General features: G+C 39.6%; 3 protein-coding genes across 6 annotated transcripts in view; 2 read left to right on the top strand and 1 right to left on the bottom strand.

Moving 5' to 3' along the window:
* Positions 1–10,119, bottom strand: part of LOC138042970 (snaclec coagulation factor IX-binding protein subunit A-like) — a 68,671-nt gene extending 58,552 nt beyond the window's left edge. Inside the window, exons 1-3 of one of the 4 annotated variants that reach the window (XM_068889059.1) lie at positions 9,746–9,903; positions 8,658–8,693; positions 7,833–8,453 (exon numbers count right to left, since the gene is read on the bottom strand). In XM_068889059.1, coding sequence (XP_068745160.1) covers positions 8,023–8,453; positions 8,658–8,693; positions 9,746–9,800 — 522 coding nt within the window. In that variant the 5' untranslated portion in view covers positions 9,801–9,903 and the 3' untranslated portion in view covers positions 7,833–8,022. Of the gene's footprint in view, positions 1–7,832; positions 8,454–8,657; positions 8,694–9,745 lie in introns of those variants that run through there. The other 3 variants (XM_068889063.1, XM_068889065.1, XM_068889064.1) reach the window with 3 other exon arrangements.
* On the top strand, positions 956–2,223 carry LOC138041774 (uncharacterized). Its single transcript, XM_068887484.1, has 2 exons — positions 956–1,495; positions 1,756–2,223. Exons 1-2 carry the CDS (start codon positions 956–958, stop codon positions 2,206–2,208), a joined length of 993 nt encoding a protein of 330 aa, XP_068743585.1. The 3' UTR covers positions 2,209–2,223.
* Positions 10,120–17,180: 7,061 nt separating the features above from the next.
* The window catches only part of LOC138040123 (aldehyde dehydrogenase family 16 member A1-like), a 15,920-nt gene continuing 13,100 nt past the window's right edge, over positions 17,181–20,000 (top strand). The window contains exon 1 of the mRNA XM_068885906.1: positions 17,181–17,264. Within this exon, the coding sequence (XP_068742007.1) occupies positions 17,181–17,264 (84 nt within the window). The remainder of the gene's footprint in view (positions 17,265–20,000) is intronic.

The raw sequence follows: 20,000 nt of genomic DNA, 5'->3' as shown, positions 1-20,000 counted from the left end.
ACTGAAAATTCAGTAAAAACTGTTAAGAAGTGGTACTGATTGTTGACTACGGTCTGGACTTTTTATTTTTTGTGTGCGTCTCATTCGATCCCGAAGTATGATCGTTCAAACAATTTACAATGCTTTGCTATTGTCTTGCTTGTTTTTGAAACGTTATATTTGTTTGAAATCGAATTTCAAATGTCAAGCTGGTGTACCGTGTCGCTCAAGCAAGGTCAGAACTCAATTACATAATGTAGTGGAACTCAACCTTATTGTATCGAGCACAAGTATGTTGGCGGAAGAGCCTCCAGAGTGCGAGAAAAATGGGGCGAGACAAAGTCATCACTTAAAGTAAGGAACATTGCACCGAGGACCGCCGTGTTATGTATTGGATGAAGTGACAGGACAGCGCTCCCCTTTAGGTCTTTGGGTCCATGCGCTCATAAAGATAACGGTTGGCTCTTAGCACTTTTACGTCTTAATGACGTGTATCATTCATTATTCGATAAGCTGGAATTTTCTTAGGAGCTTGCCAAGTTACACTTGTCACTATTGCCATTTAGGACGAGTTAGGTAGGTTCAGTACGCTCACATCTGTGAGTATTCTTTTTTCTTCACTCAAAGGTGGAAGTAGATTTTATTTCATTTTTTGTTTTGCGTTCCCAGTGTCAACTGTGTGAACGAGTTCTAACCATCGAGAAAACATTAAGGCTCAACATTGACCAGTCAACTGAAACCTCTTGCTTTATCACAGGATTGACTCACTTTCCCCTAGTCCTCACCAAAAATGACTCCCTCGGGAGTCGATCTTGTAGGTCTTGTAGGATTCGTAGAACGCCGCCATTTTCTTCGATCGCGCAGAAATTCATTCTCGTCCCCATCGCCCTTTTCGTTTCTCTTAGTCGGCCGGGCCTTGGCACGAGAAAACGAAGGGCTCTGGAGACATGGGATTTTCGAATTTTTTGATTGGCTAATGGAAAACAAAGAGATACTGAGCGGAAGTGAAAATGTTCATGCTTCAGTTTTTACCGGAAAAGAAATTAAGTATGACGATGGTTTGCCGAAAAAACTCTGCCAACCGTGCTTCAGGAAGGTGAAGAATATTATAGAATTCCGCGCTTTGTCACTGGCAACACTTTCTGCACAGGAATTGTTGATTGGAGAGACTCGTATGAAGCGAGTCCGTGGCTCGCAACAGGTTGGAGAATCACCTTCTTCGAGTCAACAGGCGAAAAAGACTAGCTTGAACCGCGAAAATATCGAAAGTGTTCACAGTGCTCGGATGTGCCTTTTTGGTCTTTTTGTGGAGGGCGATCAACATCACGGCAAAAATCCCCCTCAGTTTAGACCTATTGCTCCCAAGAATATCACTACTGCACCACGGCGCCTTCCAGAATTTTTGCAAGGTGATAAAGAAAGACATGATGCAACTAAGATTCAAGTGTCCGAGAGTCCTGCCGACCGGTCTATTCAAGCCGACAACATGAGACAAAGCGGCTTACGAAAATACCAGGTGCGTGAAATTCTATTGACTTTCGACTTATAATACTGTATTCTTAATTATAACTGCTATATCTCACCGAATTCATTGTACTGCAATATAATTCAGTATTTCCTGACCATCTGAATTATTAGTGACAATAAATTGTAATAGTTTCTCAAGTAAAATGCATATTATAATTATAATAATTATTCATTCTGTTGTCAAACATGCTGAATTCACTGAAGTGTTTGTCCCTCAACTTTGAACCATTGTTTTTCTCTTCCCTTCAGTTCACCTGGGAAAAGTTGAACAAGACACAGTCTTCACGTGACATGGGCACCCTCTTCTATTTCAGACAAAGGTTCGGACGGACAAATGTTCCCCCACAAGTGAAGAAAAACTATGCTGGTGCGGAGGCCCTTATGCTTCAGGTAACACGTACACACATTTGCGAAGCCTTCATGGCATGGGCTGGAATGGAAAACCTTGAATCAAGGCCATTAAATCTGGAAATACCACCACAATCTGCAACTGTACAAGAGAAACATGAATTCCTTGAGGGGTGCATTGGCAACTTTTTTGACAAGTATGCATTGGTAGTTCCAGATGTGAAAGGATTGTGGGAGATGGAGGAAGCCCAGCGTGTAGAGTCAGAACAGGTTTCCAACCACATGCAGTCACAAACAAGTCAAAATCTGTACAGGCCAGGTAATAAGTTATTAAAACTTTACTGCTGTTCATGACAGCAAAGGGAAATATTTTTTCATTAAACAGGACTCAAGCCCGGAAACAAATACCAAAGGGGTTGCTTGCATAACCCCTCAAATACTAAAATTGTTGATATTTATATATCACACTGTAAAATCCTTCACAAGTCCACTGTTATGGGTTATTATAATAGTATTATTGGTGGCCCTTTTTTCAAGGAGAGCCACTAGAGAAAAGGATTTCTTAACAATTTAAGTGCTACATATTATTGGCCTGTAATATTTAACAATATTATTAAACCATGTACTGATGATTATTCTGCATTTGATTTAAGGTACAGTTCTGCTATTAAAGCAGAGCCAGGAGTTAGTAACACAGTGTCTTCTTGTTGCTGCTGGTAAGATTGTTGATGATGACTCTGTGAGGGCAGAAGCTGCAGTTCAAGTCACAGCTGTGATGAACACAAACAGCGTCCAAAATAAACTACGGATAGGTCAACTGGTAGCATGGCCAAAAAAAGATATGGCAATCTTTCAAAGTAAAACCTGTTTTATTACACCTTGGAAAACACTTAGTGAATGTAAGAATGGAATAAAAACTTCCCTTCAATTTACATACATACATACATGAAGGCTATGGCTGTACTTATTCCTATATAATGTTCTCTTCTATTTTCCTTTACTATTGATAAGGATGTCTGGTATGCCAGTGGTGGATCCAGACAGGCTCAAATGTTGAATGCATGAAAACATGGAAATTTTCTTGTCCATAACAGCAAGAGGGAGGAACATCATCCCTAGATCCACCACTTTAAATAAGCAGTAAAGCATTAAAAAAGTTATACATTTCAAAAAAAGATGGCACAGCTGCATAGAGCACAACCTATTTCATAATGTTTGGTAACAGAACATATCCCTGCACACCGGGGATTGAAGGCCACTGGAAATTCTAAGGGGGAAAAACTCAACACTCTAATCCTTAAACTTACATTATTTGTTTGGTTATACAATGTACATTGTTTATTATCACACTATGACACTACCTTTAATATTTACAAGGTTTATAGCTAACTACAACTTAGATTACTAACAACATTTCACTTACTGTTACAATTTAAATGTCAATTACTTATTCTCATCCTCACAATATGTAAAGAAAAAACAATTATTTAATTTCAAGGGGTAGGGCATATCAAAATATTCCAGTTTTTACTCATGGATATATCCACGAGTTTTGGTGAGGTTCTTTATGCAAATGTGTCACTCCTGCGTAACCGGAAGTTCGATCTAATAAGCCAATCACCAATCAGGATGGATAATCACAACACAGCTTAGAAAGCTATGACTTCCTGTTCGCGTGGTTGTGCGCCGCCATTGCTGTATCCGCTTTTATACTTAAGTGTTTGAGCACCTTCCGCTGCATTTAGAAGCAGGAAACGGAAGAATTAAAGAAATGGCTTTCTTCGAAGGTGAAGCAAAATATTCTGAACAAGTACAGATTGATGCAATTAGTTGTGCACCGCCTTTCACTGACCAACGTGAAGACTTTAATACGTACGCGTGTAGAAATGGAATCGACAGACACAATGTGAGAAGACAGTGCTGTTCATCCCCTAAGCTCACGGGGAAGAAATATATTCCATTTGGAAGGTGACTGCCATTTGGAGAGTAACACCGAAGCTATCAAAGTATACCTATGTTTATCAAAGCTATCACGAAGTTCTGCAAGCTATGAGTCATCAAATCCACATGAATACAACTTGAACAAATCAAACTGATCCAAATCCATCAAATCCAAGCAATCCAGAACATATCAGAGACATACATATCAGAAAAGCATAAAACCATTTAAGAAAAGCTATGCAGAGCTTAAGGCTAAACCAAACTGAAATTTGTCAAGTCAAGACTCTATAATTTAGACATTCCATGTCAAAAGTGATTCAGTCTTTTTCGTGATAAGATAACACATGGCCCTGAATATGTATGCACTTGCTGTGATCATTCATGGTTCAGATCATCTGTTTCTAAGTGTAACAGTATCAAATATAGTGAAAAATATTCGCAAGGTTTGTTGGAGGAATGTATAACTGGCACAAAAAGTGTTAACATTACTGAATGGATCTGCTCTACTTGCTAACCCTGATGACATTAACAATATGACCTGGCAACAAAAATCAGACCTTATGCTAAATTACTCTGTCATCTGTGCAACGAACTTTGAACACATGGTCCAGCTCTTTATAGAGGATGTGTTAACGAGTAATCGTATCCCTATTGGAGAAATGGTATACTTATTTCACAGGGTTGAATTGCAGCAAAGGGGATTACCTCACATACATGCATTATTTTGGGTATCTAGTTGTATATGAGAGCCCACCGTGCTGTTACACAATTATCCAACTATCAATGATAATGCATAAAGAAAACTTCAGCCTGCCAATTTTAAACAATCGCGGTAACTTTCATATCCACGAGTAACGACAGTGGCACTTTGATTAATGGAAAGGATGAAGCTAAACTGGAAATTCCATGAGGTCAGGGAGGTGGGCCTTATGGATACTTTTTAAAATCAAAATAATTTATTATATCAGTAAGTTAAATAAATGTATAACTGCAGTTAGTGCGACTACAGGCACCTTTGGAAATATGGCACCTAGCATACCTAGTTGGGCATATGCAGGCCGAAAACTCTACCTAGAAATAAAATGCAAGTAAAATGAAAAACAATGTTTTGTAAGAATGATTATAACAATAGATTGTGAGCAATGATAGCAGATTACACCTGAATGGAATATACCAAATTGAAATGAAGTTTTACTACTACTACTACTGCTACTACCACTACCACTACCACTACAGGTACATGTTGCTCAGCCAATAGGCCACCATCAAAATTACCAAAATACTCTTTGTTTGCCCTCCATAAGCATAATGTTTCCAGTCTCTCTTGGGACTCACAAAGGTCCCAAGAGAAAATAAAAACAAGACTTACGCAAAATTTTTGAGGGCAAACAAAGAGTATTATGTTATTTTTGAAAGTGGCCTATTGGATTTTCACGTTTTGCATTAGTATTTTCTTGAGGATCATATGGTGTAGGCTAATTTTACGGTTTTGATCGGTACATGAAAATTCTGCATGATTGCGATGATCTGAATGTGATAAAACAAAAATGATGATAACACAAACATTGTCCCCCTTTACTTTAATAATGTGTAACTTTTTCACAAATTTCACCACAAAATTGAGGGTGGGGCAAGACTAAAATGAAGATAAACCTTAAGCAAAGCCTTACAATAGATTATACCGAAGTAACTAGAAAGAAATAAAGGCAAGAGTTAAATACTTGCCACTCTACAATAAGATGTGCTTCATCAATCACGATAGCTCACATGTGGCGTCACACTTCTTCGCAATCCAATAACTTACGCAATTTTCCAAGAAATATCTCCGCGTGGCCATAAATTACTATACTTCGATTGCTTGATTTCGTTAATTTCAACATCACTTAACAACTCAGTATTCGGAGCCACTAAACTTCTAACTTGCATATCGTTCAGCTTGACTGTTTGATCTCTCATCAAGGCGTTTAAAGGAGAAACAACCAAAATAAAAGATTTCTTTGCTCCAAGCCACGAGTCAAAAACAAAGGGCAACAACTGAAAAATCAATGACTTGCCAAAGCCTGTCGGTAAAATAATTAAAGTGTCTTTCCTTAAAAAAACAATGTTCCTTATCGCCTCTTTCTGTTGTACATGTAGGGAAACATTTTCCATATTGAGACCCCTTAAGGGCCGACACAAGGATTCCTCGAATCCTGCCTGGACAACCGCCATGACAGTCACAGACAGTGTATAGAAACATCACGACTGCATACATGTAGACCGGAAGTCCAAGAATCTAGGACTCGAAAGCCCTTCGTTTTCTCGTGCCAAGGTCCCGCCGACTAAGAGAAACGAAAAGGGCGATGGGGACGAGAATGGGCTGAAATTTGGCGTGTTTACTGGGGAGATATAGCCCCAGTTTCCCTGAAAAATCTCGGCTTTCATGACGCCTACATGACGGTCATTCTAATTCAGGCAATTTGAGCCGATGCGATGACCAAATTTTCAATCGATCGCCGAGCTCTCGCGAAGCGGTTTTTCTAAAGTTTTTCAGCCAAAAAATTACACTACATGCTTCGGAATAGATAAAGAAAAGGATTTGTGGTTCATTGGATGGGATTTCAAGCGTTAAAATCGCTGAAAAGGTAAGATTAATTATTTAGCGATACAATTGCATGTCTGGAGCACATGGTCCTCCTTTATTACATGTCCCGTGAATAGTTTTATCCTCTGGGATGAATTTTCCGTCGAAAAATCGGTTATTTGGGTGGTTTTTGGAAAACAGATGTTAATTATTACTGGGTTGCCCATGGCAAACCAGTCGAGGTCTGTGTTTAGTTTGTTTGTTTTATTTTTTATTTTTTATTTTTTTTTTCCGTGTCGGCAAAAGTCTTGCCTGTCACTCCCCTGGTAAGTGGTGTCTTTGTGCATAGAGCCTTCTGCGTGTATTTTCTTAGGATCGAGAGGGTAGTGGAACTGCGTAGATTTCTCTGGTGGACACAGTAGAATCATTAACTTAGCCTGCAATGGCGTCGAAAGTCATGTAACGCGAATGGCGTTTTAGTGGATCCTTAAACAAAGTATACCCTTATAAAGCTCAATAATGGAAAGTCAGTCGGATAAACTGGGCAGGAATCTCAAAAGCGACGAGTACTGGACTTCGACAACAATCTATCGCCCGTCGAGACGAAAAGGATTCTGTGGTATTTTCTGCCTTTTTGAATTATAATATCATGTTGTGTATTGAATTTTCGAGCTTAAGGTTGAAATGTGATATGGGAGAAGTTTTTTAGTATTGCTCTGTAAGCACGAAGGGTTCACAGGCCTGTTGGAAGCGTGCTTGAGTTTCAACAAAATGAGCCCCAAAATCAGTGAAAACTTGTGACGCAGATGAATAATAAAGTAGCTGCTATTTCCAAAATGATGGAATTACCTGGTGACGTCGTACGCGTCATGGAGAGTAAATATTGACTTTGCATAAACAAGAGTTGGGCGATTGGGATCTTTGTTTCGACTTCGCTCATTTCATTGTCAAACTTTATAACACTTGACAGAAAAAGAAACTTACAAAAACCCGGTATCTTGCCATCATTTGACACGGATGCTTCACTGTTTGGCGAGTAAACATGCCGCGGTAACTTAATCACGGCGCCCGCTGAATTCCGGCCATGTCACTTTCGATTTTGCAATTTACTTGAACGTAGCAAAAATCTCCCAAAATGTTTGTCGCCGATCGTAACTTTTTATATTCTATATTCACGGTTCAAGAATAATTTTGTTTTCATGTCGTAAATATTTCATTCTCGATCGATCGACTATTTTTTGTATTATTTTTCTTGAATTTTTTCGTTCAAAATTCGCTTTTATAAAAGGTTTCAGTTGTCTGTAAATAAGTTATATGCTGTTGGAAAGCTTATTTTCTTAGCTTTAAAATGATGTATTTTTTCCCCCTAACTTTAAATATTTTTTGAGCAAAAAAACATTTTTTGGCGATGGCAGATTTACCGCGGCTTTCTCGCGGTTGGGAAGTTAGGGTAATCACAAGAATACAATCACGCGAGTTTACACGATCAATGCTTTATTGTCAAGCCGATGTTTTTGCGTTTCAGATCATTGTTTCAGTTAGCAACAGTTTGAAGTTTCCTATAAACTTCTACAATCCAATGTTTAGTCTAGTATAATTTGCAGTTTTAATTTGCGCTGCATGCATGTATTTCGGCTTTGATCGTGATTGAGGCTGACTTTCACTTAGGGAAGCCTTTTGCACACAAGCCCACAGGGAAAGCTTTGGCTTTTGCCACAGGGAAGGTCATTCCAAGACCCTGATGCCGAATTCAAGGAGCCTTGGTGCCCAATCCAAATGTTTCCACACGGTTCACTGGCCTTTCCATTTGGTTCATGTGCAGCCCAGTTCGTGTAGACTGGAATAGAGTGATCGTTCCACAGGAACTGTTTGACGCTCGAGTCCCATTTGAGGTTGATCCAAATCTGTCGTAACGATGGCTGACGCTGTTGGACCAGGTTTAGGACGAACTCATTCTCTCTTGCGCTGTTGATTTTAACCAAGTCTCCGCCTCGTGCTGTGCAGTATGATCTTGCTTGGTCCCATGTCAGGATACATCCACTGACAAGATAACAGTATCTTCCAAACCGCTCCCAGGAACTGGGACATTGTGCACCTGGGAAATAAATGTTTGGTTAAAAAAAAAAGACAGGTTAGCCCCACAACGCTGCAGAATTCCGATTTTCTTACGTTTTTCCTTCAACGAGAAGGAAACATGGGAGAGAGGAAAAAAGGCGCAGGTGTGAATTTTTACATGAATTTATCAGTACGTTAATATACATTTGTTACATGTTAGCACTAGTACATAAAAATGCCTTACCAAATGTTTGTTTGAACAGTTTTGCATCGTAGCTAGCTGTGGAAAAAGGCACAATGCAATAAAACAATGCAGTGGCGATTAGGACTTGAAATGCAGCTTAAATTGTCCTATAACTACTGTAGGACTTAATATGAGACTGGAAAATAATGGAAATAAATGTAACCCTGTGCGGTTTCAATAGCTCTGTTGGTTAACTAAAACATATTCTAGAAACCCTTGTTGAAAGTGAAGGAACCGGAAGGCAAAAAATTGCGTATTTCAGTGCCCAATGACGTGTTCTTTACACATCTGTTAGAGATTTTAGTGAATACCTGAGTGTATTAAGAAATCATCCTGAGAGTTTCTCGTCAATTGATACTTTAGGTTAAAAATCGAAGTATCAAAAAACTTACAAATCTCTGTCGCCGAATTTACCAGCTGATTTTGAGTCCTAGCAAAATGTATTGTTGAAAATCAAAATCAAAAGGGTTAGTTTGCTATGTACAAAGACCCTAAAGTGCGAGGCATGTGAGCCAGACATTTCAACCAGTTTTAAAAATCACTGGATCAAAAATATTGGACTCAAACGTAGAATTACACTGGAAGAAGTCTTTGGGGTAGTTTGGGCGAGTTTTCGCTAGTTTTGAAGCCTCGCATGATTTGATGTGTTGATTTGAAGTTGTCCCCCATTAGTTTGTCAGCGCTTAATTCAACCACTAAAACAAATAAAGTTCATTGGTGGAGAATCATAGTTGGGTCAGTCTGTGCGAAAAGATTTTCATAGAAATCATTCCTTTGGCGCCTCTTCCTTCGTAAATCAGAACAATTTGAGACTGATTTATACGTCTTCGTGTTTCGGGCAATGGTGGAGAAATGAAGCTTGTCTATATAAGTACAATGAGATCTATGATCCTTCATAAACACAAATTTTTTGGTGTTTGCCATATTTTTGTTAAATTGCAGAGTGAGTTCTTCGCGCATAAAACAAAGAGATTTACCACTAAATTCCCAATTAAATTTAAGGTTTCTTTTTCAATGCAAAACACTTTCACCGCGTTAGTAGATTGCCAATGATAAGTCAGCGAAGTATATATTGATGAAAACTGTACCTGCTATACGTGATTTAACGACAGCAAGAAGAAGAAGAATGGACAATGCTTTCATTTTCGACTGCTGTATTAGTCGCTGGTCTCAGGAAACTTGTATGTTCGGCAAAGGCTGCTAAGGAGTAACCAAGTCTCGGCGAAGAGTGCTGATAACATCGTACGGAGTCTCAGAAAACGAGTTAGAACAAGAACAAAAGGTAGATGTAAACATTTCAAGGCCTCATGAGGTGGCATTGTTGTCAATAAGAAAATGTTTTTACTTCCGCCACCGAGAGATTTTACAAGATCCGGGGGGTGAAGAAGAATAATCAGTGTTCATTATTCCTTTATTCCTGCTCGAAAATTTTCGTTATTCCATTATTCGGCCCCACAAAATTTCCGTTATTCTTATTCCATTATTCCTCTTCACACCCCGAATCGGTACAGTCTAGCTTTATAAAATGAACAAGTATTCTTTGAAATAAAAGTCCATATTCTGCTCCTATTCATCTAGACTGGAAAGAATAGTTGTTTTAGCACCGAAGAAAGCCGGACATGAAGAATGAAGGGCCAATTTGACAGACATTTCGATTCATACGAAGGAAACGTCGTTCAAGTGATTCAAAGCACGCTGTGTTGAAAAAGCCGCCGCGTTTCCTTGCAGCCGTGAAGAACTTTTTGAAACATTTGTGTAATTGTTTATTTGTAATTTTCTCGATTTCAGCGAGACCCCCTAGCCTTAACGCTAAAATAGAAATTATTCAAAATCATAATCATTAAATTGTGAAGATTCAGGGGCACCCAACGGGAACATAGTTCGAAATCACTTAAACGTAGCATTGTTAAACGTATTTTAGTCTTTAAACCGTAGAGATAGGAATATTTATTCCCTAAAAATTTTTCATCTGTTCGGATTTCCTAGCTGAAAGTCCAGTGATCCGAAAAATATAGGGATCAAAACTTACCTTTTCGAAAATTTCAGCCAGAAAAAAAGACTCCCGAAAATTCTAGGTGACCATTTTTAGGGTAAAAATCCGTTAAAATTGGGAAATTTTACAATTTTTCAGATGTTCGGAAAACCTAGGAAAGGCAGGCAAGCAAGACATTTTACAACAAGTGTTACGAAAATTCTAGATCTCAAATTGTCTTCCGAACAGATATTTTCCGAAAATTTACCTTGGGTGCCCCTGAAGATTGTTATACTCTTGGCTATGATTAATGTGAACAAACAAACTGCAAAACACTGGCTTCTTCTCTTACCTTTGACAAACTCAGGATAAATCTTGTAGCCATCCCTTACATCTTGTGGACTAGCATTTTAAGAATACAGAAACGTTGTCGAAACGCGGCCATTCGGCTTTTGTTTGGATCACGGATTATTCACTCTTTAGAGATAGCGAACCAACCAGATTTCTTTCAACACCGAGGGTGTCAGAAATTTCTATAAAAAGTCTGGCTTCTACATTGTATCTACTTTTGGAATTACAAAGCGATTCACAAGAGGAACGTGGCTTAGTAGGCTAGTCTGGACTAACCTTTTCTTTAGAGAGGGCGCACCCTCTACGACGAAAAGAACGCCTAATCTCAGTTTAGAACTGGACCCTTTCGTGGCAATATCAACTTGGACTCAACTCTGAGTTGACGAATAAGATAACATTTTTGAGTTTCAAACAGAGCCACTAATTACAATTACTGTTAGGTAACTGTGCTAAGATGGGTTGTTGTACTTTGATACTCTTTATATAAAGAGCTTTTTTGAAATGGGGACTTAAAACATACTGGGTAATTAGTGATTTGAAAACTTAACTGGCTCTAGGGCATCTCCCGTTTAGCAGTTCGATATTACGTGGCCGAATTTCAGTTACATTTCAAACAAAGCATTGCGTTACGCGATGAACAAATTCATGCAACTTCTGCATAATCAAGATCGACGGCGAATGTGTGCTCTTCGACGGAGTATAAACATCTCGCAAATGTAAAGTTAATAGGGAGATCTAGCGACGGGTTTGTGAAACGGCAAACAGACGGTGAAAGCCGCACGAAAGATTTCTAGGCCCAGAGTTCAGACGCCGCACTTCAGCTCGATATCTGAGCGTAACAGGCAGGAAATGCCCTAAAATCGACTGAACAAATTCCTTTTTTTTTTAATTTGCGGCGTAAGGCATCTTTCATATTCTCATATTACCGTTTGCCGTAAATTACCGGTATGTGAGTCAGAATCTCTCATTGCGTCATTGGCAACATCTCGTTATGATGACCCATCTATCGAAAGTTAAGGCATTTTTCCCTTGCCTTTTTTCCCGAAACAAAATCGGTGACCGCCATATAATTATTTTTTCCTTTTTCAATTGGAATAATAAATTTATGACCTAACTTCATGCGGGAAATGAAACAAATTTTAGTGTGGGAAGATTTTAAATCACGCAAAAATCCTTAAAACAAAAACATTGAGGTTGAACTGCTTAGACCATGCCGAAGAAGGTACCTGATGTTTTTCATGTTATGAAGATGACCTTTATTAAAGCCAAGTGTATTTAGCGCGGGAGGTACTAATTAGCAATGAAGACTGATAAATCAAATAAACTCGTATCAAATGGTAGGTTGGCTTTTGACGAGAAGAAAACCGCGGTATCAGGATAAATACCTCTTGGAGCAGAGTTGAGAACCAACAAACTCAACTCACATGTGACGCCAAGTCTGGGAATCGAACCCGGGCCACATTGGTAGGACGCGAGTGCTCTTACCACAGACTGAGCTTCCCTTCTCTTTCGTCGAGTTCAAAACACAACGAAACAGCAAGAAATAAATTGTATCCAGCCAGGTATTGTCTTCGTTTAATAATACTGTATTGGTAAATTTTACTTAAATTTGATCATATTGCGAAAAGTTAATATAGTGCAAGCGCATAAAAGTAACCAGAAAACAAAGATTACAGTCAACTCTCTCCGCTATTACGGACAGAAGTTAAATCCTTGGCCGAAACTACAAAGAAATGTATGGAAACAACTCCCGCTCCCCAAACAGATATTTTTATCATGTTATTCTATTCTCGTCAAAGAGGACAACTTACACGTCAATGACAACTTTGCGTTCGGCTGTTTGTCATTTATGTCCACAGAAAATGACACACGGCTGAATGCATTAAAAGGTGTCTGTTCAGATTTTCAAAGCACTTCCACTCATATTGTTCTGTATTTACTATAATCAATTAATTAATTTAAGAGCTTATAAGTTGTTTTTCGCAGTAGACTTGTGCTTTCGTGTAATCTCGGTTGATAGTCCTCCTTCTTTGGCGCACTAGGACCTTCCACTGCTCGTAATGAGTTTAGTCTTGTTAAATACCCTATTTCTGTTCACCAAACAACTTGTAAAGAACGGATATTTGCAAACCTATGTCTGCTCCCCGTTTACTCTCTTTCCGCAAATGATAGCTTGTCCACTATGATTAACTCGTTTTAAAACCGGATACACAAATATTCATTTAAGCAATAGAGGACGTTTTTCGTGTTTCCAAAGCCTCACCTAAACACGAGGGGGAGTTGGGAGAATTCGAGACTCCCCAGTTATACAAACCCGAGACGCAGTGGAGGGTTTGCATAACTGTAGAGAATTCTCCCACCTTCCCCGAGTGTTTAGATGAGGTTATTGAAACAAGGGAAAAAAGTCCTCTATTGCTTTTAGAAAATACTTCTCAAAAATAATTCGACAAGTGAAGGAAACAAATGAAAGAAAATATTCTTGATTAAAAGAGATTTTCTTGATACGCGCTCATATTTCCTACTAGCCAATCAAAACGAACGTCTGACAATAAATAATCAATCAAAATTCGTGTGATGTCACAGGAGTGTTTCCCACAGCTATTGACCAACGAGAGTACGCGAATTATCCTAATTATTTTGTAAAATCCTAATGGAATATGTCCAACAACTCGCTCACTTTCTTCTATGATGGCCTCAGCTTTATAGTGTTTTCCGGCGGTTCACGCTAATGTACGAGAGTCGACGGTTAAGGGATCCCAAATCCAGTAAGCTGAATAGCTACCGAGAAGTCCTTGAGTGCGCAGGCGACATATCGCTAGTTCATATACGCAAACGAGTTTTTTAGCCTCGTAGATAAAGTCAGCGAGAAGACCGCGACCGAATGCTCACAGCAATTAAAGTACACTGGATAGTTAGTTCACCACAAACTAAACTGTATGAATCGGATTTCTTCTTCATTGCAAACCTAATTGTTTAAGGATAACGTCCAGTATTGTACCTAAAATGTACTAATTGCATGAAAAGTGAAGACATGAAGACTTTTCACATTAAAGCCAGTTCGTGTTACAGTTATTGTATGTCGGGAGTCTCGGTTACCAGTATTGTGACTTATATTGTATCATTATGAATAAAAGCAGAAACCCATAAGGGATGAAACGTGTAACGCGCGTTCACAGTTTCCGAATATTCAGTGCGAACTGATTGGTTGAATGTTTCAGTGCTAAGTACCATATTTGGAAATCCCTCGCTCTTGTTGTTCCAAATATGGTACTTAGCAAATTGAATATTCAGAAGCTTGTTTCCCAGCACACAAGGGGCCGTTACACGTTTCAACCCTTATGGGTTTCTGATAAAAGTAAATGTGTACTACTGGAAATCTAAAGAGAACATAGCAGTACACCCTGCACCTGACACTATATTGGTTGATAAGTGACTTATCAACCAATATAGTTGGGTCATTTTTATCGCACCCGGCTACTGCAGTCTAGTCTCGCTATTACGGAAACGGTGCCGAGGGTGTCCGGCTGTCCGTTATAACAAGAGTTGACTGTATATGTTTTCAAGTGCTGAGGCGGCGGTAAAAGAATATTGACGCTTGTCATGAACGTTTCGAGGGAAAAGAAAGCTTGAAAATATTGGTGCTGCCAAACAATTAACTTCAACGATTTGGTGTACTTGCATAAGTCGTGATACACTTGTCTAAAGAGAGCTATCCACTTCAGTTTCACTGCAAAAAAATTGTCTTTTCGGTGAACAGAAAGTGTATCTAGTCCTTCTATAATCAGTGACGTATTCACTTGCAATAATTATGTAGGAAATGTCATTGAAACGCTTAATTTTGAGGAAAACCAAGCTAGACGATACCAAGGATCAACGAATTAAAAGGACTTTCCAAGATAGGCACGAACGCGTGAAGAATAGCTGGGGAACGTAAACTCATTGTACGCGGAAATTTACTGACCAAAAAGACAAATTATCTATAGTGATGTTCCTCTCTGTGAATACAGTCTGTCAACGAAAGAAAGTCAAAGGGGAACAATGGATAATTCCCGTCATGGTGATTGTTTCAATGACAGACCTTCTTGACAGGAGACTGTCACATACTGTCAGGCAACGAAAAGGGGTTTGAACAGCACATTTTCAGGTGACCAAATCGAAATTCCAAACGACCTTGAATTCGCAAAAATTGCATCTCATAAGGGAATTCAGGGCGACGCTTAAATATACTTTCAAATCGATTTGCATTCCTAGATGTGAACTAACGGTTTTTATCTCTTAAAGCTCAGTCATCTCATCATATCCTTGCATAAACTTCTTTTAAGTGTAGCTTTGTGAAGCTAGTATCTCCTAGCGTTTACCCTCCCAAGCATGGTATACCACAAAGGACAGGTCACCGTACACCGGAAAGTCCATGCCCTAGTGTATGGACGTCCTACGGGGTTATTAGCCTGCTTAGCTGGCGGTATTTTTGGCGTGGAGAATGGGAGGGGAGGTAAGGGACCTCCTCATTCGCCGCTCGTGAATTTTCCTCTCGCGTTAACATACCGACTGCTACGCAGGCTACGGGGCTATGAACAAGAACCACTCGAATGTATCTCTTTCAACTTTGCTTTATTGTATTTTCACTGATGTATTTTCTTTATGGTATTTACGTAAACGCTCGCTGTATCCTGTATCAATAAACGAAATGCCCGCCCCTGATGCTGTGTTTGTGTTTATTAGGATTGGTTACAATATATTTTATAATCGTTTCAGGGTGATTAGAGTATAACAATTGTTCTTTTGTCCTCCACCATTTTAGTCCAGTATATAAAAGCCTTCCCACAAAAAGCATTGAAAATAACAGTTTTGTTGATCAGACGCTTTGTGCGATTACCTGCAACTACAGCATCATTCTTAACTGAAAAATAAAGCAGACCGGACAATTTTTCTCCAACTGATTCGTTTTACCTTCAGATCTCGCCAAATTAATGAGACGCCATTGGCACTCAACAGAGCGTTTCCGCGTTTCCCTTCCTGGTAGTTTAAGATACATATTTAGAGCCAAGTTTTCGTTCTTCAATCTTCGCCTTTTTTTGTCGCCACGAACTAACTTCCTTAATTGTCCACTCCAAATAAAAAAATACTGTAAATATTTCCTCTTTAATGTATCTATGAATGTTAAGCCCGAGTTCGGGGGGGGGGGAGGTGGGGGAACCCTGGCATATGTGGGCCGTTTGACCTCTATTGCCTTCCCCATCCTCGGGAACTTGACTAAGAATCTGGGTCCCAGGATGGGGTCGTTTTCTTTTTTTGCGTGGAGGAATAGGACCAAGTCACATCGTCCCATGTGCTCGTTTGTGCGCCGGCCATCTTGGAATTGAAGTAGCGCGGCTGAATTAAAACCCTGAAACCTGAAAGACAGCTGTTTTTAATAGAGGTAAGCTCTTGTTTTTAAATTTATACAAAAACACTACTTCTCACTACTCATTTTCAATATAAATTGATGGTAAACCTTACTTTTGTGAGGATTGTGTGGATTGTTGATAATGATCGACTCGCTTTTCGTCAAAGAATAAAGATTACGAGCGCCTTTAGAACAGCGATATTACTTCCCCAAGGTGGGGATATTTGATCTGATTTGACCCAAAATTTGGGGCCCCAAGGTGGGGATTTTGACCAAAAATCCTTCTGAAAAGTCAAATACCCCACTTATGCTGGGGTCCCCCCCCCCCCCCCCCCGCCCTCGGGCTTAACATTGATAGTTGATAGATGCATAAGTGGCACGTAAAGCTTACGTAAAGCAGGTCTCTTGATTACAGTCTTCCCAAATAATCCCACTATGCAACACTGTTACTAGTCTTCAAAGAGAAATTTGAATACGAATGCAAAACAGTTTCTGCATGCCTCTATCTATCTCGTTCGTAGGTCAACTCTAAGATTATGTATCATGTACAGCTCATCAACAACCGCGAATAGTCGAGTCGAAATGGTAAAAAGTGTTTTTTTTTTTAGTGGAAAAGTTTATATAGGCTTGGGTTTATAGGAGTATTTCAAATGGAGTATTCAATTTCAACTTCTTTGGAGTATTTTTTAAGGGGTGAAGACGAGCTTCACCTCAATAAGCGAAGGCCACGGGACTGTGTTTAGGGAAATAATTCCGAAGAAAATTACTGAAACTGATTAAATTTTGAAATATTTTGATGTAGGAATGAAGGAGAATGCCTTTAGCCTGGGACCAGGCTCCGCAGTTGGGGTTATGGAGCGAAAAGGAACCTGACGAAGTAGATCGAAGTACAGTAATGGTCAGTAATGCCTAACAACGTTGGATAAGACCTAGTGATTGGAAGTAACGTTAAGTTACGATTATTCATGTGAGACGGCATAAAGTAACTGGTAGTAATGGATAGTGTTGGCAGGTTACGTTTAGTATTGTATTGCATAAGGAATTTTAGTGGGATTTTTTCTTAAGTGTACTTGGACACGGAATTATAACCGGAAGGGGGCCCCAGTCTCTCACTCGACTCTCTATTTTTTTCTCCACGTTCCTTTTCGTTCCATAACTCCAATTGCGGAGCTAGGCTAGAATGCCTTCTGTAATGGCAACAGACCTGTGTCGCCAATGCTGAAGATGCAAAAATCAGTCGATCGTATTTTATGATTTCGAAAATGTTGCTTTTATTATTTGAACATGAATAAGAGTTTGACATTAATTTACTTTGTAATTTGTGAAAAAGCAACCTTTTGATTAAGATTGAAGAGTTTGACGGACGGGCAGAGTTTGTGAAGGAAGGAAGAGAATCCATCATGGGCTATTTTATTTGAAAGCTGTCTTTTCTTCTCTTCTTACACTCCTCAACTGATTTAAAGATTTCTCGTTCAGCCTAAAGTAACACTAAAAGACCCTTATTGTGTATTTGAAAAGTAGGTGTCAAAGGAAAATGCTCAAAAGTGCGAGACAAACACTGTGCAGTTAATAAAAATAATAACGATAATGACCTCATTGTTTTCCGTCCGCTACAATAACCTATCCGCCAATTCTCGGCGTTTAGCGTAGCTGGTTCGATGGAGAGGAAGCTTTTTGCAGACTATACCGTTGGGGAAGTTTGCCTGTTTATTACAGGGAATGTCGTTCCAGTATCCTGGTGCTCTGGCAGGCAAATGATCGTTTCGTCTGGTCCACATGTGGCCGCATGGTTCATTAGCATTTCCGTTGGGTTCATTTGGTGCCCAATTTGTGTAGGTTGGAACTGAGTTATCAGACCAATAGAAAGCGCTAGACACATACTGTAGGCCAATCCAAACTTGTTGGATGGAGGGTGTCTTCTGTCTTACAAGAGCCAGAACAAAGTCGTTTTCTTCTTGGCTGGTAATTTTCACATCATCTGCCGTATGGTCGCTGCAGAATTGTTGGGCTTCATTTCTTGCTTTTATGGCGTCACTCACCAAATAACAGTAGTTGTTGTACAGAAACCACTCGCCACTTCCGCAAATGCTGTCTTCAACTAAACCAACATGAGCAATTGTCTGACCAATTGGGATGGCTACTGCACCTGCAATTTTCCGAAAGAAATAACCACAACAATTAGGGAATTTAATGTGTAATGGAGAAGATCGACATGTAGCCCCCCCCCCCCCCTCCCCCTCTCCTTCTTCCTAGGATGGGTGAAACTAAAGAAACATAGGTTCTAAATCTAAATTTAGGCGTATGCAGAAACGTTAGAAAGTGTCCCAACTTAGGAAGACAATAACAAGATGACCATCATATCAAGACCACAATTTTTTTTTTGGGGGGGGGGGGGGGGGGGGGGGGAGGGTGAGGTGGGGGTGGCTCGTTGTAGAAAATATCGAAAATATGTTTGGCTCTTCTTACATTTCATTTTCACGAATAAATTCACAACTAGCAGTAATCTTGAATTCGATTCCGAGGGACGTCCCATTAGGATCGAAAGCTAATTGCGATTCCTTAATATATCCGCCCATAGGATCCGTGCATTTGGCGAGAGCGACTGAAATTTAAATCGACCAATCAAAACTCAGCAAGCGGGAAAAAACTGTGCTATCCGACGCCACGTCAATTGCTTGAAATTAAAGGGCAAGAAAACCACTTTAAAAGGTTTTTTGGCAACTTTTTTGTTAACAAACTTTGGCGCCAAAACGAAGTTGCTGACGAACGTCAGCAGTTGTGCTTTTTCTAAGACATCAAAACTGTATTGATAATGTATTTATTTTTGTTAACTTCGCGAAAAAAGACTTTGGTGGCGTCCTTTTGACAGGGTAGATCGACAACAATGACGTTTGCACACAGAAATGCACCATTTCCGCACTGCGGGCGCGGGTTCCATGTGGATAACTGAAAGTTACTTACCTGCTACTAATGTTGTTTGACGAATTTATGAATGAACTGGAATGAAATGAGTGCTATTGTTAGACATTTATAGTGTACGTTGTAAATGCTCTGTGAAATTTAAGCTGTAAAGGTCTGTGACAATTAGTCACTTTGATTACTCTGAAGTCTCATGACCTACGAATGAACTCTGCCCACACACTCGGGGTAAAATTACGGTGATGTAACAGCTCTCGTAACAGATGATGTGACTGGCTCGCTACCCAAGTTATAAACAAAAGCCGGAGCGCATGACGAGGAGCAGACAACTGCCCTATATTCCCGTCAGGGCGTTTTCACAGACCGATTTATTTTTAGATTGAGACTCCCGTGGGAACCTGATGACCAATCACAGAAACTAACTTGACGTCATTGCGTCACCGGACGGGAATGGCCTTTTTCCGAGGGAAAGGTAGTCTAAAAATAGATCGGTCCTTGACATAGGCTTAGTATGGAAGTTGTTGGCTCCTAGTCGTGGGATCCTGACAGAAGACTGAACAAGTAAAACAATGACTTAGACTTAAAAAAAAATAGAAGCTGATTACGATAACAAACAATAGCAGTTTATGAGTAAAGTCGCGTCCTCTTAATTCCATTTATTCTTAGTGGAAGTCCAAAGGAATGCGCTAAATCTTCCGTGGTGTCCTAAATCGCC

This window comes from Montipora capricornis, chromosome 3 (assembly GCF_036669925.1).
Source record: "Montipora capricornis isolate CH-2021 chromosome 3, ASM3666992v2, whole genome shotgun sequence".
NCBI lineage: Eukaryota > Metazoa > Cnidaria > Anthozoa > Scleractinia > Acroporidae > Montipora > Montipora capricornis.
Note: the sequence above shows the minus strand (reverse complement) of the source record. Positions and strands in the feature narration are given on the sequence as shown.